This window comes from Ranitomeya variabilis, chromosome 6 (assembly GCF_051348905.1).
Source record: "Ranitomeya variabilis isolate aRanVar5 chromosome 6, aRanVar5.hap1, whole genome shotgun sequence".
Classification (NCBI taxonomy): Eukaryota; Metazoa; Chordata; class Amphibia; order Anura; family Dendrobatidae; genus Ranitomeya; species Ranitomeya variabilis.
Window position 1 is genome coordinate 183,573,766 of NC_135237.1, and position 26,152 is coordinate 183,599,917.

The 26,152-nt window shown below is 41.6% G+C and overlaps 1 protein-coding gene across 2 annotated transcripts in view; it reads left to right on the top strand.

The window, feature by feature from the left end:
* Positions 1–26,152, top strand: part of PDE1C (phosphodiesterase 1C) — a 1,454,702-nt gene that overhangs the window by 294,718 nt on the left and 1,133,832 nt on the right. For both annotated transcript variants that reach the window (XM_077269307.1, XM_077269309.1), the window contains exon 3: positions 6,413–6,578. In XM_077269307.1, coding sequence (XP_077125422.1) covers positions 6,413–6,578 — 166 coding nt within the window. The remainder of the gene's footprint in view (positions 1–6,412; positions 6,579–26,152) is intronic.

Below are 26,152 nucleotides of genomic sequence, written 5' to 3' on the forward strand. Positions count from 1 at the left end.
GCCATGCAGTCTTCAGTGGCGCACGCGCAGTATGCTTTGCCCTGCTGCGGGCAAAGCCAAAAAGCATTACTGTGCATGCGCCGGCGTACTATGTCCCAGAACACAGCAAAATACTTCCGGGACATAAAGTGCGCGGGCGCATGCGCAGTAATACTTTTTGGCTTTGCCCACAGCAGGGCGAAGCATACTGCGCGTGCGCCACTGAAGACTGCATGGCGCACGCATACTAGTATTCACTAAAATATTGCGGAAAACAGGGACGGACGGGGTTGAGAAAATACGAGGATACACCGCCTATCTGTCCGGTAACAACTAATTTTAATATCCCGACAATTTGAGGTGACAGGTTCCCTTTAAGTATCCTACATAGTTTGGTGTCGTCAGCAAAGACTGAAACTTTACTCTCAATCCCATCCACTTGGTCATTAATAAAGAGGTTAAAAAGAATTGGTCCTAGCACAGATCCATGCAATCCCCACTGCTGACTATATTCCATTTAGAGAACGTACCATTTATGACCATACAATCATAGAATCATAGAATGTTAGAGTTAGAAGGGGCCTCAAGGGTCATTGTGTCTAACCCACTGCTCAATGCAGGATTTACTAAGCCATCTCAGACAGATGTCTGTCCAGCCACTGTTTGAAGACTTCCATTGAAGGAGAACTCACCACCTCTCTTGGCAGCCTGTTCCACCCATTGATCACCCTCATTGTCAAAAGGATTTTTCTAATATCTAATCTGTGTCTTCTCCCTTTCAGTTTCATTCGATTGCTTATTGTGTTTCCATGTGCAAATGAGAATAATGATGATCCCTCTACACTGTGACATCCCTTTAGATATTTGTAGACAGCCATTTAGACTTCTCTTAGCCTTTTTTTGCAAGTTAAACATTCCCAGATCCTTTAACCATTTCTCGTAGGACATACTTTGCAGTCCACTTACCATCCTGGTAGCTCTTCCCTGAATTTGTTCCAGCTTGTCAATGTCTTTTTTAAAGTGTGGTGCTCAGAACAGTACATAATGTTCCAGATGAGGCCTGACAAAGGAGGAGTAGATAGGGATAATTACTTCATGTGATCCAGACTTTATGCTTCTCTGAATACATACTAGAACTGTTTGCCTTTTTTGCTGCTGCATCACACTGTTGACTCATGTGGAGTCTATGATCTATTAGTAGAGTATGCCCAAGTCTTTTTCGCAAGTGGTGTTGACTAGTTTTATTCCTCCCATTCTATAGATGCAATTTTCATTTTTCCTGCACAGATGTAGAATCTTGCATTTCTCCCTGTTAAATACCATTCTATTAGTCGCTGCCCATGGTTCAATTAGGCGGCTTGTAGCAAACTCCAGTTAGCTGCTTTCAATTATTGCCTTCACCATGTACATTTACCCATGCTAACTCTACATTGTCGCAGCACCCCCAATGGCCTCATTGAGCACAGGTCTTAAGTTGGATCACACTCCTCCACCTTTTTGTCTATCCGGGCCTTTCAAAGTGTAGTGTAGCCCTCTACATTTGTCACCACAGTCATGGCTTTTATCGGGTCAGGTTTTCATAATGTCCACCACATCGTAATTTGTGGCGGACATAAGAGTCTCCAATTCATTTATTTTGCTTGCAAAACTTCTTACATTCACCTGCAGACATATAATGCTATTAATTATTGTGGAGACACAGGGGGGTCAGTGGGTGCTCTAGTCCACTGGTCCGAGAGCACATGAATACCACTGATCCATTGAACAGCTGCTCTCCTTTTACTGTGGGTATAATTCTACTCAGACAGCACAGGGTGAGGGTAAAACAGTGTGGCAATATTTTATTGATCCACAAAACAGACAATAACACATAGAACAGTCCCAGAAAAATAGCCAAGATGTTTTAAAATTACAGTCTCACCCTTCCACTAGCTCGACAGGATTAAAGGAGCTGTGACTTACAGGATCTACTACCCTTACCTGTGGCACACACAGAGAGGAGGTAATGACAAGCTTAGGCTGCTGAAAGTCCATTGAGGTACGAAGCCAGGTGACCGAAGGATCACAACCAGGCTTTTCCAAACATGTCCATGGAGCCAGTTGACCGGTGGATCCCAATCTTGGCTTTCCCTAATGTTTCAATTGTGCTCAGATGACTGGTGGGTCCAAATTCTGGCTTCCCCAAACATATCTATTGGTTCGGTAATGGTTAATGGTGCAGATCTGTATTCATTCAGCCGGGGCTATGGTCCCCTAAGCTGTAGAATGTGAAAACTGTGTCCCTCGTGATGGAGCCTTGATGTCCTAGCTGCTGTTCTGTAGAGTATTCCTGTCTGTGGCTTTGTAAAGAGTGTCTGGATCTCTGGATCTCTTGTTACAAAGGCATAGTTCACAACTGTTGTCCTGCAAGCCATCATCCAAAGGTCAAGAAGAAGGTGTGAGGAGATTAACTCACATTGTTTGAGTATTTAATCAATTTGCAAAGTTTTTACTCCTCTGCTTTGCAAAAGTCAGCAAGACACAGGGTCCACACAATGGTCAATCAACATACTATGTTCAATTACCCTATGTACTGTAGCTATCCCTCAAAGTTAGTAGACAATGAGCTTGCAGCAAACAGCAACTCCAGAGTCACATTCAGGCTAGTATGAACAATAGTCTGTGTTTATTGACCAACCAAAGAAAAACACATAAATGTAATATTCAACATAAAAATAATAACGCATATCTTCTGGCCTACTGAAATTATGTCTCAATAATTAAGATTCAATGCTATGTCATCACTGATCCGCTCTCGTGCTTACAGTTTTCCACAACAATTTTTTCTTCCCCCCTTTGCACCACTCTGTGTATTGTCCAACAATCACCAAGCCGCTGATCAGACCTACACCACTGATTAGTACCAGTGATCATTTTTGGCAAGGTTTTTTTTTCTATTTTTTTTTATCCCTTTTTGCACCACATCCTTGCATGTGTTCTACAGCTGTGGATCTTTGGTTGGTGATGAACATCACAGAAAGGCCTCCAGTTCTTTTTTGGGGGTGTGAAAAAAGAATCAAGTAAAAAAATCATTTAGATTAGTTTGATAGGACTAGATTAGGGACAGTAAAAAAATACCATAGTAATCGTCATCTACCACAGTATTTTTTTACTGAATTGAGTTAGTGTCAGATAGTAAAGCATAAAATTAAAAAAAAATTATCGTTGTCTACTGAGGTATTTTTTACTGAATTGAGTTAGTGTCAGCGCGGAAAAAAAGAAACATCCGTGCATCAGTACTACAGACGTCCAGCGCTGGTCACTGATGCACATTAGTGAACAATCTCTGGTTGTAAGGGTCTTTTGTGAAAAGAGAATAAAAAAATAATTTAGATTAGGGACAGTAAAATATACTGTAGTAATAATTGTCTACTACAGTATTTTTACTGAATTGAGTTGGTGTCAGCGTAGAAAAGTTATCATCAGTGTGTCAACCTCTTGTTGTTTCTTTTTTTTTTTTTTATCTTTTTCTTTCTTTTCTAAATAAAAACAGTTTACACCAAGCACTCACACACTCACCTGAATAACATTTGGTACACACGCAAATACCACATATATATAAAAAAAAGTCCTGCTCATCCCAATCACTGTATTCAGCTGATGAGGCATATGCCGTCCTTGCCTCCAACACTGATAGTGAGTGAGAGGATCCCACCTTTCTTTATTTTTTCTCCTCCTCTTCCTCAAGTGATGCTAAACCACCACACATATGCCCCAGCATGCTGAACCAGCGCCCATCATTACTGAGCCTATATGGACCTCACAGATTACGAGCCACAGATTCCTGATTTTGTGGTGCAATCTGGAATCAAATTTGAAAAAGTCCATTTATGTAATGCTGGTAGTGTCAAAGTCTTCTTCTCTGAGGATTTTGTAAACCTCGTGGTGTCCCTAACAAATTTGTATATCCAGCAATTTTTTGGCACAAAACCGCCCTTCATCATTTTCTAATTGGACTCCTGTAGATGCAGAAGAAATGATGACGTTTTGGGGCCTGGTCCTTCACATGGGGATAGTGAAAAAGCCCGTATATTAGAGGATTGACATCTTATACAACACTCCACTATTCTGCATGGCAATGACCCATAAACGTTTTAAGGCCATAAAAAATTTTACATTACAATGCTAATGTACAATGTCCTCCTCAGAATGACTTCAACTTTGACTGTATTTTCAAAGTTCGCCAAGTCATTGATCACTTCAGCAACAAGTTTTCTGAGGTGCACATGTCCCAAAGTGACATCTGCATGAATGAGTCCCTAATCCATTTCAAGGGGATTCTTAAATTCCAGAAATACCTGCCCAGTAAGAGGGCCAAGTATGTGCAAACTGTGTGAAAGTACCTCAGAGTACACTCACAAGTCTAGGGTTTATAAAGGGAAGGACTGCTCGATTGAACCCCCTGAATGCCCTTCTGTCCTGGGAGTGAGTAAGAAAATTGTGTGGGACTTGGTGCACCCACTGCTGGATCAAGGATACCATCTCTACATAGATAACTTTTATATCAGCATCCCACTCTTCAAGTCCCTCTCTGCGTGAACTACCGCAACCTGCAGTACTGTCCTCAAAAATTACAGAGGTGTCCCTAAGAAGCTGATTGGGTGGCAGCTGCTCAAAAAGGGTGGGAACAGAGCCTAATGTAGGGACAACATGCTGGTAGTCAATTATAAGGACAAGAGGAATATACTTTCCTTGACCACCATACATGGTGGTGGCAGCCCCATAGCACTGTATGAGGTATCTCTACACAGGGCAACAAGCCAGACTGTGTATTGGGGTACAACAAGAAGTGCCATGCAGTGCCATGAGAAAAGCCAAGGTGTGGTGCAAGACGCGCTTCCACACAACTCCACCAGAGCTGCCCTATGGGAACTCGGCTCTTTCTCCTCTCCTCTACCTCTTTGGCATAAGTGAGGTTTTGATAAAGACCCGCTGGGGTCGAAATGTTACCCGAATTGAATAGTCCGCCACCCATTTACCTCCTAAAAAAGCACCTGGTGATGTTTATTGTATATGTTAATAAAGAAACTACACAGTTTGCTGAACTTTCAACCAATTGAGTGCGGCTGATTTTTCCTATACTTGTGCAAGACGCTGGCGGTGCACATCAGATGGAAATGCACAACACTTTCATGCTGTCACGAGGTGCAGACCAGACCGGTACATCGTACCTTCAGTTACAGGAGGTAGTGACCAAGGCCCTAATCTTTGGAGATGAGGAAGTTGCGGGCCTCGGTACTTCTGGAAATGAAGTGCTCGTCTCATACCAGTCCAATATTTCCCCGGGGAAATCCTTAAAACCATAAAGAAATGAAGGTCACAAAAGAGGTGCTAAGTGTGTTACAGAAGGTCGATGCACGAGGACATTGCTTATCAGTGCAACACCTGCCCCGACAAACCTGGCCTGTGCATAAAAGAATGCTTCAAACTGTACCACACATCCATGGACTACAAATTTCACTTCATACTTACACAACTCATGTATGCCAACCTGACATACACTATACAACTCACGTATGCAAACCTGATGCCCTCTACAACTAAAGTACTACGTTATAAAATTCACATACTAGGAAACAATAAATTTCCACTGTGTAGGCACAACAGGGGCTCTTCAAATGCAGCATGACACCAGCAGACCATTCCATCAAAGTCTGCATACAAAACATCACCCCTTATCTTCTGAGCTCTGGCAGTTTTCCTTTACATATGGGGTATCAGTGTACTTAGGAGAAATTGCACAACAGATTTTGGGGTCCATTTTCTCCTGTTACCCTTGTGAAAATAAAAAAATTGGGGCTAAAAGATCAAATTTGTGGAAAAAATTAGATTTTTTTTTACTTTTACAACTAAATGTTATATTTTTCTGAGAAGTACACATTTATGTAAATTCCTTGGGGTCTAGCTTCCAAAATGGGGTCACTTGTGGGGGATTTCCACTGTTTAGGTACATCGGGTGCTCTCCAATCTAGACATGGCATTCGCCCTTAATTCCAGACAATTTTGCATTCAAAAAGTCAAACTGAACTTCTTCCTTTCTAAGCCCCGCTGTGCGCCCAAACAGTGGTTTCCCCCCCACATATAAGGTATCGGCGTACTCAGGAGAAATTGCACAAGAAATTTTGTGGTCCATTTTCTCCTGGTACCCTTGTGAAAATAAAATGAATGGGTCTAAAGTAAATTTTTGGTGAAAAAAAAGTTAAATGTGCAAACAGACTTTGGGGGTAAAGGGCTTAAATTTCAGCTATTTGTCCTTTGCACATTATAGGTAGCTGGACTTCCAGTGTTTCTACATTAAGGCCCTATGTTTCAGCCTGAATCTACTTCACTTTACAGAGTTTCTTAATGATATGCAAGAACTAAAGCTTGTGCATATATTCCATATGTATTTCAGGGTCCAAGTCTCAGAACAGCTTATGGAATAGCATTATTAGTGGGCTGAATCTGAAAGAAAAGCAGAAGCCATCAATTGCCACCGACCCTCGCAGCCCTGAAGAGATTTTAGCAGATGAGCTGCCACAGATTGACAGCCCAGATGCAATTCCGAAAGCATCGATCAGGTTTGCCGAATACCGCACTTTTTTATATTTGCTTGTTATGTAATTCTGCTGAGTATTATAAAATCTGTGCTGGATTTTACAAGAAATGTTAAGAGCAGTCATTCTTCACTGTAGACATTTAGTGTTATTTTGATTTTGTGGTTGATGTTGCTTATAACAGTGTTTTACTGGAAAATCAGCTAATATTAAATCAGTTTTTAAAATTGAAAAAAACGCAATAATGTAGGGTTCAAAGCAAAACAAAATATTCAGAAGCATTTATTTTCCATAATAGGATTGTTCATGTAATGGCGCTTGTACAGACATGATTCACTATTGTATTATTCCAGTCATCTGTAACTGGGATGAGCTAATCAAATAGCTACAATATATACAGTGGGGCAAAAAAGTATTTAGTCAGTCAGCAATAGTGCAAGTTCCACCACTTAAAAAGATGAGAGGCGTCTGTAATTTACATCATAGGTAGACCTCAACTATGGGAGACAAACTGAGAAAAAAAAATCCAGAAAATCACATTGTCTGTTTTTTTATCATTTTATTTGCATATTATGGTGGAAAATAAGTATTTGGTCTGAAACAAAATTTCATCTCAATACTTTGTAATATATCCTTTGTTGGCAATGACAGAGGTCAAATGTTTTCTGTAAGTCTTCACAAGGTTGCCACACACTGTTGTTGGTATGTTGGCCCATTCCTCCATGCAGATCTCCTCTAGAGCAGTGATGTTTTTGGCTTTTCGCTTGGCAACACAGACTTTCAACTCCCTCCAAAGGTTTTCTATAGGGTTGAGATCTGGAGACTGGCTAGGCCACTCCAGGACCTTGAAATGCTTCTTACGAAGCCACTCCTTCATTGCCCTTGCGGTGTGCTTTGGATCATTGTCATGTTGAAAGACCCAGCCACGTTTCATCTTCAATGCCCTTGCTGATGGAAGGAGGTTTGCACTCAAAATCTCATGATACATGGCCCCATTCATTCTTTCATGTACCCGGATCAGTCGTCCTGGCCCCTTTGCAGAGAAACAGCCCCAAAGAATGATGTTTCCACCACCATGCTTTACAGTAGGTATGGTGTTTGATGGATGCAACCAGTATTCTTTTTCCTCCAAACACGACAAGTTGTGTTTCTACCAAACAGTTCCAGTTTGGTTTCATCAGACCATAGGACATTCTCCCAAAACTCCTCTGGATCATCCAAATGCTCTCTAGCAAACTTCAGATGGGCCCGGACATGTACTGGCTTAAGCAGTGGGACACGTCTGGCACTGCAGGATCTGAGTCCATGGTGGCGTAGTGTGTTACTTATGGTAGGCCTTGTTACATTGGTCCCAGCTCTCTGCAGTTCATTCACTAGGTCCCCCCGCGTGGTTCTGGGATTTTTGCTCACCGTTCTTGTGATCATTCTGACCCCACGGGGTGGGATTTTGCGTGGAGCCCCAGATCGAGGGAGATTATCAGTGGTCTTGAATGTCTTCCATTTTCTAATTATTGCTCCCACTGTTGATTTCTTCACTCCAAGCTGGTTGGCTATTGCAGATTCAGTCTTCCCAGCCTGGTGCAGGGCTACAATTTTGTTTCTGGTGTCCTTTGACAGCTCTTTGGTCTTCACCATAGTGGAGTTTGGAGTCAGACTGTTTGAGGGTATGCACAGGTGTCTTTTTATACTGATAACAAGTTTAAACAGGTGCCATTACTACAGGTAATGAGTGGAGGAAAGAGGAGACTCTTAAAGAAGAAGTTACAGGTCTGTGAGAGACAGAAATCTTGATTGTTTGTTTCTGACCAAATACTTATTTTCCACCATAATATGCAAATAAAATGATAAAAAAACAGACAATGTGATTTTCTGGATTTTTTTTTCTCAGTTTGTCTCCCATAGTTGAGGTCTACCTATGATGTAAATTACAGACGCCTCTCATCTTTTTAAGTGGTGGAACTTGCACTATTGCTGACTGACTAAATACTTTTTTGCCCCACTGTATATCCCATGAACTATACCTGTAGTGTGTAAACCCTCAGCAAGTCCCTAATGCAGCGAGCTTGGGACCTGATCAGATTTTCACCAATGATTACGACATCTCATCATGGTTTTTAATTTGTATTCCTTTTTATCAGGTCCTGAGATATTTTTTGGTTCGGGTCTACAATGACACTTAGGCCTCATTACCTAGTACAGATCTGTAATACAGTGCCAATAGGCTGCCAAGATCTGTACTGTATCACCGTGTGCCTCTTTTTGTGTATAGAGGGACATTGAGATATTTTTGTCATAATTTCTGTGAAAATTTGAAATGAAGAAGAATGAGAAATGAATAGTGATGAGCGAATATACTCGTTACTCGAAATTTACCTAGCACGCTCGGGTGTCCTGCGAGTATTTTTTAGTGCTCGGAGATTTAGTTTTCATCGCCGCAGCTGAATGATTTACATCTGTTAGCCAGCTTGATTACATGTGGGGATTCCCTAGCAACCAGGCAACCCCCACATGTACTTAGCCTGGCTTATAGCTGTAAATCATTCAGCTGCTGCAATAAAAACTAAATCTTCGAGCACTAAAAAATACTCGGAGGACACACGAGCGTGCTAGGTAAATTTCGAGTAACGAGTATATTCGCTCATCACTAGAAATGAATCCTGTCCCATCATCACATGGTGCATTGCAAAGGTATGGTCTCCTAGAGGAATTACCTGTAGGTAAATTATGGCGTCTTGTGGAGGCACCCTATAGTGGGGTGGGAAGCCACAGAGGGACTGGCAATGCTATGTGTTACAGTGATCCTGAATTGCTACTGTGAATATTGTAAAATGATCTAATCAAGTGCGTTGTTGGTAGCACAGCAAAAATTAGAGTAGAGTTGTATATATTACTTCTAGGATAATAGATTTTTAGCATATAAAAAGAGCCTTTCAACAATATTTTATACCTCGAACTGATGGTATGTATGTAAAGGAGCTTTAATTCTGATTAAAGGGAATCGGAATCTGTCACCCGGTTTTTGCTACCTCATTTGCTCATTTGAAAGCAGTATAACATAGGGAAAGATACCCTGATTCTAAAGATGTATCACTTGGTTTACTGGGTGTAGCGATTGCGACACAATTAGATTTGTTGGATTTAGTAATGTAACAGGGCTGAGAAAGCTGCCCCTGCCCCCACCAGGCTCTGTAAGTATATTGTCTATAGACAGTGAGATGCTTATCAGAGGTGGGGGCAGTGTCAGACTAACAGGGGCTTGAGGGCTAGTCCCAGCAGTGATATCACTTACTGATAATATCTTCATTGTGAGTGAACAAAAGCACACAACTTAATAAAGGACTCATCACTGAATTCAGTGTCAGCAAAAACCTGCTGACAGGTTCCTTCCAAATCTTTTCCCTGAATGTAGAAATCTGTTTTGCTGTTTCGGTGACCTGTTAGTCAGAGACAGGAGGCAAGCAGCAGGCGCAAGTAAAGGAATGAGGGCACAAGAGCTACAAGTACAATCTTCAACCCCACCGCACGTAGCATATAATTTAAACTATAGATTTCTCTAAAACAGAAAAACAGATTGAACTATTTATTTACCAGCACCGCCAGAGCCCACATCAAAGGAAGGGAGTCCGTCATCGGTGTACTATTACGCCCGATGTCGTAAAGGGTTATTAAGGTTTTTAATAAACCAAGATCCTGAAATTACTGAAATACATCTGTATCCTTTTCCTCTCATATCACAAATTCTGTTGTAACTTTTTCTACACCATACAGTCCTCAGTTTAATGAAATCAAATCGATAATAACAAAATACTTACCAGTTATTAATCAGGATGATGCGTTGTGTGAAATTTTAAATCATGGATGTAGATATGTAGCCTGGAGAGATTTCATGTTAGGCAATTCCTTGTCCCCCAGCCTTATTAGACAGCCACAATGCACTACAACTTGGCTGTCTGTTACAGGTTTTCATAAGTGCGCAGGCAACAGATGCAATGTGTGTGTGCTTGCATTGGATAAGACTAAGGCTAAGTGCACACATTGCTGAATTGCCACGGAAATTTCCGTGGCAATTCAGCAACTCCTGCCGTGAGTATATCGCATGCGGAATTGGCATGCGTATTCCCACTAAACACTAGCGTTTTACAAGCATAATTAGCTTGCAGAATGCTGGCGTTTTCTAAGCGATCTGTAGCATTGCTTGGAAAACTGATTGACAGGTTGGTCACACTTGCCAACCATAGTGTTTGACAAATGTGACCAACTTTTTACTATTGATGCTGCCTATGCAGCATCAATAGTAAAAAGATAGAATGTTAAAAATAATAAAAAAAATTTTTAAAATGGTTATTCTCACCTTCCGATGGCAGCCAATCTCCTCAGCGGTGCACGCAGCGGCTTCCGTTCCTATGGATGCTGTGTGCGAAGGACCTGGGATGACGTCACGGTCACATGACCGCAACCACTGAGAGGCGGGAAGACTCTGGGGCCATCAGAAGGTGAGTATATCACGATTTTTTATTTTAATTCTTTTTTTTAACAATTATATGGTGTCCAGTCAGTGGAGGAGAGTCTCCTCTCCTCCACCCTGGGTACCATCCGCACATGATCTGCTTACTTCCCGCATGGTGGGCATAGCCCCATGCAGGAAGTAAGTGGATCAATGCATTTCTATGTGTGCGGAATCTCCGCGATTCCGCAAATTAATGAACATGCTGCGTTTTTTTCCAGAATGCGTTTCCTCTCAGGAAAAAAACACAGCATGTGCATACAAAATGCAGAGTGCATTCTTTTAATAGGATGCTTAATGTGAGCATTTTTTTCGCGGTTTTATGGAGAAAAAAAAGACGAAGCAAACGCGAAAAATCCGGAACGTGTGAACACAGCCCTTTCAGTTGGCTTCTGGTATGGTTCAAAAAATGTCATTGTTTATCAATTGCAGCATACAACATGTGGTTTATTGCATCTGCTGCCTAAAATATGATCTAAATATACAAAGGGTGTACTACCTGCAAACTAAAAAAATAGGATAGCAGAACACCTATCAAACCTCAATAGTAAAAATGCATCCTATTCTGGGGCCTCTAAACATTTTGTCAACGTTCACAAAGGTGATATCTCTCACCTTGAGTTTTTTGGTTTTGAAAAGGTGAACAATCCTATTCGTGGAGGTGCTAAACGCAAGCTATTCACTATTACGGAAGCCTTTTGAATCCTGAAATTAAACAAAATATCTGAAATTAATACATTTTAGAAACGATTTATTATATATATATATATATATATATATATATATATGTTTTCCTTGCACCTTTAGCTTCTATGATGTTGGCACGGCACACTCCTTGTGCATATTAATGTAATTAGGTTTTGTTGTTTTCTGATTGGTTTACTTTTCCTATATATCACATGTTTTGTCATTTTGTATCCTATGACTAAGGGCGGCATTACTGTGCCAGAAACGCGTCAGGTCCTTTTAGTTGTTTTAACTATGGCTTGACATGCCGACTAAAGTTTTTTGATTTTTACATCACGGGTCAGTGTGCCGGAAAAAATCCCAAACAGAGTGATCTATTCCAAGTGTTTATTTCTATTAATGTTGATGATATGGCTTCTTCTCTTTTCCACAGTGTCCCCTCTTTCACGACATGCCCCACTCCTCTGCCCCCTCTTCCTCTTCTTCCGAGCCACAGACCCACCATTAAGTCTCCCCTCTCCCTCTCTGTGTCCCATCTCCCTCAAACAGCTTCTTCAGCCTCACCATAAGACCAGGATCTGACAGCCTCTTCATCCCTCAGCTTTCCATGCTGAGCTAGGTATCCTCCCCTGTAACCCCTGGATTACTTATGTACTGTATCCCTGTATCAACCCTTTAACCCTTTATATACATATATATATATATATGTTATATAGATATATGACAGTTAGTGTTAGATGGGTGGGCTCTTATTGTGTGTTTGCTTAGGTAATGTGGTGGTATATCGTTATTAGTAGTATGTGCTGTTACTGTATTTTGGATTAGTTAGTAGATTAATAACTGAAGATGTGTCATAAATATTCTTTATTAGTACACGGTTTTCTCAGTCACCATTCTTACATACTGTACAGCAAAGAACATAAGGATCAGAAAGTGTTAAGGTGTCAGCTATAAGTTGTATGTTAATTATTAATAGTCAAGTCTGACATCAATAATTAATATCAGAAATAACAAGGTGTAGTCTTGTCCTTTTAACATTGCGGCAAGATACAGCCGTGTAACAAAATGTGTACTAGAAAAAGTAACCTGTCATGTAGCTGGCCATCAGGAGTGTAAAGGGAAAAGTAATAGTCAGTTATCAATGTCATCAAAGGTCACATTGTCCTACTACTGGACTGATGCCACATACATCTTGATTAGAGGTTTTATATGTGTTACATAGGCACAATCTATAAATTATATTTTTTACATATAAGGATTTAATCTTGTTTTTCCGTATATGCAATTTCAAGAAAGAGAAAGAAATGTCCCAAAACAAATAACCATGACTTGACCAGATGAATGCCCGGCCACTTCAGTGAGATCTGCAGGTGCAGCAGGGATCAGACGTCAATCACTTATGGTTTAGTTATACAAAATGTGACCACTGAGGCTTCTGATTGTGTACAGTGATCATGTGAATGATGGACAGAGCGTCATCGAAATAAACTAGATTGCTAGATAAGGAATTGCCACATAGGTTTCGTTACAAATTTTCCAAATTTTCTAAATGCTGCATATATTGGGATGATGCATACATGGACACATCAAATTGCCTGTGATATTTATTTTAATGAAATGGTACAAATCTGGACTTTTAAGAGACAATTTCACTGTGTAGTGTTGCTTAGTTCAGCAGTTTAATGAATTTATTGTTCATAGCGGCCTCCAAAGGCTAGAAAATGTGTGCGTCCTGCAGTGAGAAGAAGATACATGCATAAGCACTTGGCCGAAAAAAAGAAACTACTCTGTGCATCCAATGTTTATCAATTGTCCCTACCACTGGGCATCCCGCAATGCAGCTTCTGAGCTGAACATGCTGTGCACCTATTTTCACTGCAGGCTCCTTCATAAAATAAAAATGTTTTCCAAGCCGTTATGAAACCTGACAGATAGCTGCTCATGATGATGCGTTCTTTCCATCATTTTTCAGTGGATTTGTATGAATTCTGTGTTATAAGAGTTGGTCTTTAATGGGAATAATAATAATAGTCTTTATTATGGAGTCTTCATGAAGCTAAATTACACTGATCATAATTCATATATACACATGGAGGTAAATGCGTTAGGTGCCCTTGCTAGTTCCAGAAGCGGGATTATCCGGTGGTCTGGAAGTAGAAGCAGTTAATCCCATATCGCACATGTATGGCAGAGATGGGAATAAGACTGACCATTTTATCTATGATAATTAACCCCTTCACGACCTTGCGATTTTCCGTTTTTTTATTTTCTTTTTTTCCTCTCCTTCTTCCAAGAGCCATAACTTTTTCTTAATTTTCAGCTAATATAGCCATATGAGAGGGCTTGTTTTTTCCGGGATGAGTTGTAATTTTGAATGGCATCATTCATTTTCTCATGTGATACACTGGAAGGCAGGAAAAATATTCCAAGTGCTTAGAAATTGCAAAAAAAAGTGCAATTCCACAATTATATTTTTGCATTTTTGATTTACCATGTTCACTGTATGGTAAAACTGACCTGTCAATATGATACTCCAGGTCAATATGAGTACACAGATACCAAACATGTATAGTTTTTTTTTTATTTAAGTAGTGAAAACAATATTTGAGTTTTTGTAATTGATTTATTTTTAGTGGGGCACAAGAAGGATAATTTGAACTTTTGTGTTTTCTTTTTTCATATTTTTAACACTTTTTTTCCTCTTTACTGTATTTAATACTTCTCTTAGGGGACTTGAAGCTGTTATCATCTGATCGCTTCTGCTCTAGATATAGCACAAGCGATCAGATACACTACAGGTACATACTATAGCATACTATACATGTATAGTGAAAATCACGATCTTCTATGAATGCCAGTCATGGGCTGGCTTTCACAGGAGCACTATCATGACAGGCACAGGGATCATCAGCAGAACTCCAGCTGTCATGACATGATGTGATAACAGGGTGTTGGGAATGACCATCCCCCTGTCAGCCCATGTTAAATGACACTGTCAGAGATTTACTGTGGGATTTAACAGGTTAACAGCCGTGGATGGAGCTCTCATCCACCCGCGTTTGTTAGAGGCACATTGTGGCTGACTAAATCAGCTGTCATGTGCGGGGAAAGATGTGTGCCAGCCCGCATCAAATACAGGGACACAACTTTTGGCGTTCAGTTATGTCAAAGGTCTTGAAGGAGATTTAAAGCAGTTGACAAAAAAATCATTTGATTTAATAGGTCAGTGAAGTGGTCCAAAAGCAAGAAAAGGAGTAATGCTCTTATTAATCTTATGCTGCTACTTTGCTGATTCTTTCATGGTTCCCTTCCAGTCTCTGTTCATCCTGATTCATTGATTTTATGTTAATCTGACATGTGGCTGCTGCAGCCAATAGGTGGCTTTAGTGGCATCGACATGTCACTGCACTGGAGCACAGTAAACAAGGCTAAGCGAGCACTAGCACAGGAGCAGCAGGGGATTGGAAAGGTTTTACACTTTATTATTTTATAACACTGGAAGCAAGTTGCAAAAAAATAATTGCAGAGCTGGACAACTAATTTAGAGTTTATCATTTCAGATTATTGTTTGCATGGTGCATGGCATTGTGCCGTACTTAAACCAAGCTATGTTCTTCTCACCCTTTTCTGAGAATCAGTTGCCATTCTCTAGTGACTACCTCTAGCTCCTTACAGCTTTCTTTAGATCTGTGCTTCACCAACTCATGTTTATATTTTACATTGTCAAAATCCATGTCTTCTCTGCTGTCTCTTTGGCATCTTCTTTGTTGTCTCTTTGGTATCAACCTATGAACTTTTGATTCTGTTTTCATAATTTCAGCATGATTTGTTGTTCCTGCTTGTTTTATCAGTTCTACACTATTATATCTGCATTGCTGTAACACTTACAAAAGTCACTCTACCTAGCTTATCTAAGGGGGGGTTGGCGGGGCATATTCCCAGGGTGCAGCTGGCAGGGGGGGTGCCGTGGGGCTCATAGAAGGTGCAGCGTGCCAGCTCTCAGTGACCATGTACTCTCAGATGTGAGTAGAATTGAGGACCTGACCAACGGGTCAGGGTGAAGTCAGCAGTGTGACTGGGTCATGTGATCACGCTGCAGACATCACTCAGCAGGGCCACAGAGGCGCAAACAACATTGATTGTACAGTAAGTTCTCCAGTAGAGCTGAAAACACCAAAGATTTCTTGTAACAGGGGTGGGGAAGATTTGAGGTCACAGTTTGAGGAGCGAGGAAGGGGGAGACATTTGAGGGCACAGTATGAGGAGCAAAGGGAGAGCTGAGGGGTATGTGTGAGGAAACAGTATGAGGGGGATGGGTGCAGACACAGTATGTGAAGCGAAAGGGGAATGTATGTGGACACAGTATGGAAAGTGAGTGAGGAGATGGGAGAAGACACAGTATGGCGAGCGAGGAAGTTGATGCGTGCAGACACAGTAAAGTGAGAAGGGGGATGGGTGCATACACAGTATGGGGAGCAAGGGGGAATATATGCAAAGACAGAATGGTGAGGATGGGTGTAGACACAGTATGGGGAGCGAACAGGGAAGATATGCGGACACAGAAGGGGGTGCAAAGGAGGGCATGAGTGCAGACACAGTAAGGTGAGTCAGAGGATGGGTATGGACACAGCATGAGCAGCAAGGGGGAATTTATGCAGACACAGTATGAGTAGTGAGGGGGGAATATATGCAGACTCAGTATGAGGAGTGAAGGAAAGAATATATGTGAACACAGTATGGAGACTCTGGGAGATGTATGAATAGGCAATATGGAGAGAGAGGGAGTAAATATGTGAAGAGACAGTATGATAAAGGTGGGGAAATGTGTAAGGAGATCATTTGAGGGGAATAGTGTGAGTAGACGTATGGGGGATGAAAAGAGAGGAGTGAGTGGGCACAGAATAGAGACTGAGTAGTGTGGTAGCATGGGGGGACAGTGTAAGAGCTCAGCCCAGAGGCAACAGTATACCAACGAGGTGGACTATGATGAGGGGAACGGTATAGAGACTGGGCCCTATAGTGGGTACACAGTGTGAGCAGACAGTGTGAAGAGGGGATGTCCCAGTATGGAAAAGAGAGGACAGTGTTGAGGTACCATAGGAGGGACAGTGTGTGGGTGGATCATATTTTGTGCAGTGAATTTAGTACGGGTCATTATTTATTCAGGAGCACCGCATAAGTCAGATATTGTTATTTAAGACCGTTATAGTGACACTGATATTTTTAAGGTCATTGTGTCGGGATGTGCTGCCGAAGACTGCAGAAAGACTTTTGCAGTGATGAACTGTGGCTATGAAAGTCATAATTTCATCTGGGCAAAATGAAGAAAAGAAAGGGAACGACTTCAATCAGGGAAGATGTCACCTATAAAGTACCTGGATGTAAATGTTTTTTGCTATACTAACTAATTCTCATCAGTACTGTGGTTCTTGTATGGTGCACAGTCTGATGATGACTGATAGCCACAACTGTTATGACCTGGTGGTTAAGAGGCCACACTGATATGACCTGGTGGCTAAAACGCAACACGGGACGAGCTCTGAGAAGGTGGTATCTCTACTGACCGCAGTCCCTAATCCTAACAACAACACTAGTAATAGCCGTGGGATGTTCCTGTCTCTCCCTAGACACCTCTTCACAGCCTAAGAACTAACTACCCCTAAAGAAGGAAATAGAAAGCTATCTTGCCTCAGAGAAAACCCCAAAAGGAAAGACAGCCCCCCACAAATATTGACTGTGAGTGGAGAGGGAAATGACGTACACAGAAATGAAATCAGAATTCAGCAAAGGAGGCCAATACTAAACTTGATAGACAGAGAGAAAAGGATACTGTGCGGTCAGTATTAAAAACTACAAAATCCACGCAGAGTTTACAAAAATGAACTCCACACCGACTCACGGTGTGGAGGGGCAAATCTGCTTTCCCAGAGCTTCCAGCTAGCCTGAATATGACATAGTGACAAGCTGGACAAAAAGAGACATATTTGCAGAGCAGTAGAGTCCAAGAAAATGGACAAACAAAAACTAGCAAAAACTTATCTTTTGCTGACAAGGACAGGCCATATGAGAAATCCAAGGAGAGAACCAAATCCAACCAAGAACATTGACAGATGGCATGAACTAAAGCCCAGAGCAGGTTTAAATAGCAAACCCAGGCAAGGCGATTAGTGAAGGCAGCTGCTACAGCTACCTAAAGGAGCAGCAGTTCCACTCGAAACCACCAGAGAGAGCCCAAGGGCAGAACTCACAAAAATACCATTAGCAACCACAGGAGGGAGCTCCAGAACGGAATTCACAACAGTATCTCTCTTACCATTGTTAAGGACATACTGGAAGTTGTAGGGTCATGTATGGGTTTGATCTGACATTGCAATTGATGTACCATGTACTGATTGTGGTTCTTTTTCTGAATTAATGTACTGATATTGGTCCTAGTGATGTATTCATGTACTGATGGTAATCCCGGTTATGTATTCCTGTACTGATGGTGTTTTTTTGTGATGTATTCCTGTACTGATGAGGGTTTTGATGCTGTGTTTCTGACTCATGGTGGTTATATGGATGTATTTCTGCACTGCTGGTGGTTCTGATGATGCATTTTAGTACTGATGAGGGTTGTGATGCTGTGTTTCTGACTCATGGTGGTTATATGGATGTATTTCTGCACTGCTGGTGGTTCTGATGATGCATTTTAGTACTGATGAGGGTTGTGATGCTGTGTTTCTAGACTGTTGGTGATTCTAGTGATGTATTTCTGTACTGCTGATGGTTCCGGTGATGGAATCTTGTGCTGTTATTGGTTCTGGTCCTGTGCACATGTAGCAATCTATAACTTGTAAGATTACATGATACATAGCTATGTTCATAAAGTGTTGTGCCATCAATGTGTGGGCGGCGTGTGTGGAGTGGGAGCCAGCATCCTGTGTGCAGGACTGAAATAAAATGGTTCCGGAGGCGGCGTATGCGCAGATTCGCCGTAATCTTGATCTGTGCATGTGCCTACTCCAGCACCATTTTATTGAAGTCTTGCACACAGGATGCTGGCTCCCATTGTGCCATTTGCACAGTGATGGTGGTAGCGTGGAATTTTGAAAAGGAGGCAGGTCACTCGATAATCAGTGACATACACAAGAAGCAGAGGAGGCTGGTGGTGGGGGAGCGGAAAACAAGAAGAAGACCCTGAGTCAAAAGTAGGAGTGATCAGAATGGCCAGGCACAGCTGCACTGCTCCAGGACTACGAATAGATGCCAGCTCTGGGACCTCGGGTGCCACTTTACATAAAGTCCAATAGTGAAATTCCAAATACAAATATTAGGAAGAAGTGGTATAGGTACTCACCGTCCCATTTATGTCCTTTTTTTGGAAATCACATAAAAACAGCAAGGAAGTGTGAAGAATAGAAACAACGGTCCATTGCGTCTCCTCTTCACACTTCCTTGCTGTTTTTATGTGATTTCCAAATAAAGATGAAGACCCTGCCCCACTTCCCACCCCGAAGCACACAGAAGACATCATTTGATGAAAACTTCATAAGGTGAGTATTAAACAACCACTGAGCAGATCCCTTCACATCAGTTATCATATTATTCAACATCACTATGCCATTATGGCCATGCCTTTAGTTTATGGGGCTCAATCCTGCTGACATGTTCTCTTTATCCAAAGACTTTCAGGAAATATTACATTACATAATTTACTTTATTCCTCTTTTGTCCTTACAATAAAAGCCTATAGTTTATGGAAGAAATGCATTATTGGAATATATGACGTAAGGCACTGTTACACAGTCTGATGATTGGCCGGATGAATGTTTATTGGAACTCTGTTTATGATCATTGTCCTGTGTAAACATGGCAATGGTCATCTGATTGCATCTTTTGAGATCTAAAAATCATCTTTAGTTGGCAGCACATTATTTCAAGTAAACAAAGGATGTGCTGCCGACAATATTCAAACTGTTTGGACATCTACAACTGTAGTAGTGTAGTTCCGTACAGTTTGTACTTGCCGATGTTTGCTGCATGTAAATGGAGGTGTAATGTGTGTGGATCACTCTGCTGTATCAGTGCTTTTTTCTCGCCAAATCATCTACATGTGTAAAGATTTGCATAATCAACATTCAGGCCTATTTATGGTTGTAAATGCATCTGTATATCCTGGTTTTATGTTGCATTGTACTTAGGGCATCCAAATGACATTAGTTCCCAGAATAAAGTCTTATGCCAGTCACTGAAGATGGCTGTAACAAGATCTGAATCTTTTCCTGCCAAATAAGGCTGTTGTAACTATGTTCCAAGACGAGTTTTATGAGACCTTGGCACAAAGTAAATAGATGCTCTGTTAGGCTCTTGTGTTATCTGATAGTACAGCACTACATAGTTTTGCCAGTCAAAAATGCCAGCGGATAGGTATCCCACCACTAAAGTGTGTAATTGTTCTTTCTTAGACAAAAAAAAATAGGACACAGCATGACTGTAAAATAGTAATAGCAATTGTGTTCTAAGTATCTAAGGGACAGAAGCAATGACATAATATATTCACACTAAAGACAGCTTTACCATGCAATATACTTCATCCTTATGGTGAGTATATGACAATGATGTACAGCCTCACTCAACAGATAGCTGGTATTATTGTATTTCACCGGTACTCAGGAGCGACATCCCTGCCAGATTCTGTTACTCATGAACATATGTCATGGCCTAATTTGCACCCATAACCACCTAACCTTTTTTCACACTTGTGTATTTTTTTCTGTTTTCATTTGTCATGCCGTCACAAATGGACCTCATAATGGATCATACTGATTTAAAAGATATTTTAGTTTGCAGAAAACTGTTGAAATACACATGTATTCATTCATTGTGATGATAAACATTATTTTGTGGGGGAAAGAAAGGAACAAATTACAATCAGGACTAGAGTATAAGATGTGTATTGGTCTGTTTTTTGTTGTATACTGAAGTGTATGAAACAATGGTAAGAAAATAGATATAAAAGGTAAATAATAAAATCATCCATCTCATCTGCTCTATCTTTAATGTTATGTCCTTACTAGTGATAAAAAGCAGTGTCAAGTATGAGAGATGATGATAATAATGACGACAAAAATCAGCAATTAGAATAATGACAACTAATGGCAGTGATGACAATGATAAAAAGCAAAGTCACCGATGCTTTTCTGAATCCTGATGTTTTTTACATGCTCCAGTGTGACCATAGCCTAAGGGGATGGTATATAACTTAAAAGAATACTAAACATACAAAATGCACAGAAATAAAGAAATCTTCTCTGTGTTTCCGCGTGCCTTGGCCTCACTCATTCTATTGTATGTCCCGTATCTGGCTGTGAGACAACTGGCTGCAGCAGACTCCTCCCTGTTGTGACCTGTGTATAGTAGGACAAACAGGAGCAGGCTGGGCTGGGGGGCAGACGGACATATGCCCTCCATGTCGGTGACTAAGGTCGGCGTGGGGTGATGCCTGCCACCCAATCAGTGCTGGCATAATTGATTCCTCCTTTGGACATACTGAACATGAAGAGGACGTCCAGGATGAGTGGCAGCCCCAACTTCCTCTTCAGGTTGAGTTTGTACAAAGATGCCAGCACTGATTGGGTTATCAGGGTTACGCGTCAGAAAACCGCAAAACAGCCCCGGGGAGAGTGAGTGCTGACACCGTGGGAATGGTGCTGGCGTGGGAGGTGAGTATTAGTATTATTATTTTATCGGGGCCAAACATTTAGTTTAAGAAGGGGTTGTCCTAGAGGTTTAAAAGTAAAATAAAATTTAGTTTCGGACCACCCCTTTAATGAAATTTGCCAGCCAGCCCCTGAGGACAAATAATCCAGGACTAAAGGTGCAGATCTTCATTCAGCCACTGGCCAGATGAACTGATCAGCAGGAGATTAACCCTTGTGTGCTCTGCAAGACTGACTGTCTCATGCAGAAAGTACTGCAGACCATCAACCAATAAGGGCACTTGTATTTTGTAGCTTAATTTAACCATTTCTTTCCAGGTTTAGCGTGCTTTTCTACATTTATAAATCTCAACAAGTGGAAGTTGAGAAACTAAATTTTAGTCTCATCTGATTGTTATAAAATGTAAAACTCGCTCAAGAAATAAACCATAGAAAATGAAAACAGATCGCTAAATACATTCAAGAAATCAGGTCTAATAACTTACAGGAGAGAAATACATATTACAGAATTGAAGCTTTTTATTAAACCCTCAAGGTGTCTGCTATAGACAAGTGCGTCATCGTTACCGCAGCTCTGTATCATGCATTACAGGCTCCTCCACGCTCTGTAACAATGTGTTTAGTTAATGGAAAGTGTACGGCGCCTGGGACAAGAAAGCAGCCCCCATAAGGTACTGCGAGATGCAAACATTTGCATTAGGCTTCTGGATAAATGAAGGTGTAATCATAACTACAGCGCATGATATCATAAGGAAAGCACAGGGACACACACAAATGTTGGTGCCTATAACATAGCAGGCCTCCTACTCCTAATACCCATAATGTGGAGCTTGCTGCTTGAATTCGCTCATTACCAGCGCATTCCCACAAAGAGCAACAATGCTGCCAAACTGAACATTTTCATTATTTCATCCTTTTACTAAAGAGCACTAAAGAGCTCACACACAAAAATCAGCACCTCACACAATATACAGTATAAAGCCTATGCATGTTTTCTCCAATAATGCAGTGTACACACACAAAAGAACATATTACTGGGAGCCAAAGCAATGCTGTGAATTATGCCCCCTTTACACAGCACACTGCATTACTCTAATAAATGATAGATTTCTAGAATTTATGGTGGAACGCTTTAAACCCAAAGACACTAGTTCATTACATGACTGTATCGCATAATGGTACCCCCAGGATATTTTACCATCCAATACTATGAATATTTCATTGTTTATTCTTCATTAACACAACTACAGAGTTATTATTTGAGTTTTCAGAGAGAACTACCAATCTTTGCTGTACTAAAGTTCAATATTCAGCTTTCCACTCCTTTAGGCAGTAATGAATATTATATTCTCTGTTTCTTATAATTTAATTTTAAGCACAGTATTATAACCCAGTACTAAAGACCTATTTATTCAGGTATGAATGCAATGGGCATAGCTTCAATTTCTTCATGGTTTTCTAGTGCAGCTTTATTAGATTTAACCCCTTCATGTCCTTGGGATTTTCCGCTTTTCCGTGTTCGTTTTTCGCTCCCCTCTTTCCAAGAGCCATAACTTTTTTTATTTTTCCATCAATATGACCAGGTGAGGGCTTATTTTTTGCGGGATGAGTTGTACTTTTGAACGACATCATTGGTTTGACCATGTCGTGTACTGGAAAACGGGAAAAAAATTCCAAGTGCGGTGAAATTGCAAAAAAGTGCAATCCCACACTGGTTTTTTGTTTGGCTTTTTTACTAGGTTCACTAAATGCTAAAACTGACCTGCCATTATGATTCTCCAGGTCATTATGAGTTCATTGACACCAAACATGTCTAGGTTCTCTATTATCTAAGTGGTAAAATTTTTTTCCAAACTTTGCTAAAAAAAAAATTGTGCCATTTTCCGATACTCGTAGCATCTCCGTTTTTCGTGACCTCGGGTCGGTTGAGGGCTTATTTTTTGGGTGCTGAGCTGACGTTTTTAATGATACCATATTGGTGCAGATACGTTCTTTTGATCGCCCGTTATTGCATTTTAATGAAATGTCGCGGCGACCAAAAACAGTAATTCTGGTGTTTTGAATTTTTTTCTCGCTACGCTGTTTAGCGATCAGGTTAATGCTTTTTTTAATTGATAGATCGGGCGATTCTGAACGTGGTGATACCAATTATTTGTAGGTTTGAAGCTGGCACAACTGGATCGGCTCAGCTACATGGGAGCGATCATCAGATCACTCCTATGTAGCTGAATTACAGGCTTGCTATGAGCGCCGACCACAGGGTGGCATTTACAGCAAGCCGGCATCAGCAACCATAGAGGTCTCAAGGAGACCTCTGGTTACTATGCCGACACATCGCTGACCCCCGAGGGTTGGCGATGCGCTCATTTCCGGCCCAGCGTTTGACAGCAGCATTTAACTAGTTAAGGCCTGTCCCACACGTCCAGATAATTCCGGTACTGGAAAAATCGGTACCGGAGTTATTCGTGTCCGTGTGTCCGTGAGCTCACATGGCACATCAGTGTGGCACACGTGCAGCAGCCGTGTGCCGCCAGTGTGCCGACTGGGTACCACACGGACCGTGCAGGAGACAGCGCTAGAGATAAGCGCTGTCCCCTGCATCTGGTGCTGAAGCCGGAATTCATTCCTTCTTCCGCTTACTGTAGCGCTGTCTCCTGCACAGTACACGGACTGCACACGGACAGCATCCGTGTGCGGTACGTGTTTTGCACTGACCCATTGACTTTAATGGGTCCGTGTGATCCGTGCGCTCCCACGAACACTGACATGTCTCCGTGTTTTGCACACGGACACACGGTCCGCAAAAAATCAATGACATCTGCAGAGACACATTGATTTTAATGTGTCTACGTGTGTCAGTGTCTCCGGCACGTGAGAAAACTGACACCACACGTACCGGAGCCACTGACGTGTGAAACCGGCCTAAAATTGGCGGGTGGATCGCGATTCCACCAGTCGCTATTGCGGGCACATGGCAGCTGTTCAAAACAGCTGACATGTCCCAACTTTGATGCGGGCTCACCGCCGGAGTCCACATCAAAGCAGGGGATCAGACCTTCGACGTACTATCCCGTCCGAGGTCAGAAAGGTGTTAAAGGTGTTAACAGCAAATCATAAAAGTTATTTTAGAGTATTCTAAAATAAATAGGTAAGTCAGGAATGGGTTAAAAGGAAGCTGCTAGTATGATCAACCCTCCTAAGCCATTAATGTGTGCCCATAAGTCATAGAAAGTTGAATAAAATGACACCTTGACATCTGCAATCCAATGTCTTATTCCAGAGAAATCCATGTTTTCCTTATATACAGGTGCTTCTCACAAAATTAGAATATCATCAAAAAGTTAATTTATTTCAGTTCTTTATTACAAAAAGTGAAACTCATATATTATATAGAGTCATTACAAAGAGAGTGATCTATTTCATGTGTTGATTTCTGTTAATGTTGATGATTATGGTTTACAGACAATGAAAACCCAAAAGTCGTTGTCTCAGTAAATTAGAAAACTTTATAACACCAGCTTGAAAAATGATTTTAAAATCCGAAATGTTGGCCTACTGAAATGTATGTTTAGTAAATGCACTCAATACTTGGTTGGGGCTCCTTTTGCATCAATTACTGCATCAATGCGGTGTGGCAGTGCTGAGGTGTTATGGGAAGCCCAGGTTGCTTTGATAGCAGCCTTCATCTCTCATCTTCCTCTTGACAATACCCCATAGATTCTCTATGGGGTTAAGGTAAAACGGGTTTGCTAGCCAATCAAGCCTAGTGATAGTGTTGTTTTTAACCCCTTCCTGACATGCGCCATACTAGTACTGTTTTGCAGGAACTGAGTTCCCGCAAACCGCAGTACAAGTACGGCGCTGCTATTTCCGGTCACCGTGCTGCATCGTGCGGTGACCGGGTGAGGATGGCTGCTGTTTCTAACAGCAGGCCATTCTGGCACATCACCACGAAGGGCTGATCCACCCCACCCCGCATCGGCGATCGCTGCGATTGGCTAGTGAACTCTCACCAGCCAATCACAGCAAAGCTGACAATAAAGTTGTAAAAAAAAAAAGCATGTGACAGGCTGTGATTGGTGCTGTGTGATGTAGCACCAATCACAGCCGTCACAGTAGGTGGGGTGATCACCACGTCACCTCACCTGATTAACCCTTAAGGCGCTGATTGGCTGAACAATAGCTTCTAGCCAATCAGCGCCAAAGGGGTTAATTTAAAATAGTGATCACCGCCCTGCACGCCATCTTTACCTCAGATTTGGCATGCAGAGCGGTGGTCTAAGCCCCTCTATCTCACCTGAGAAAAGATTCCATTGGTGGCCAGTGCGATTGTCCCTGCGATCTCCTTGTCTTCCTGTGCTGATCTCCTGCAATCTGTGCTGTGCTCTGTGCTGTGATCTGCCTGCTGTGTGACTCCTGTGATCACAGCAGCAGCAGCAGCAACTCCCCCACCTCTTTCCCATCCCCCATCCCTGTTCCAGTACCCCCCTCCCCCTCCCTCCAATTGATTTTTTGCGCACTTTTTTGCGCTTTTTTTCCTGTGCGCGGCGTCCTGTGCAGAGCATTCATGCTCTTCCTGTGTCCGCAGCGCTTTGATCAGTATCGCTGCTGATCAGAGACTGCGCCATAGGACTTTTTCTTTTTTTAGCTAGTTAGTGTAGCGGACTTCGAAGTCTAAACAAAGTCAAATTTTTTTTTTAAGAAAA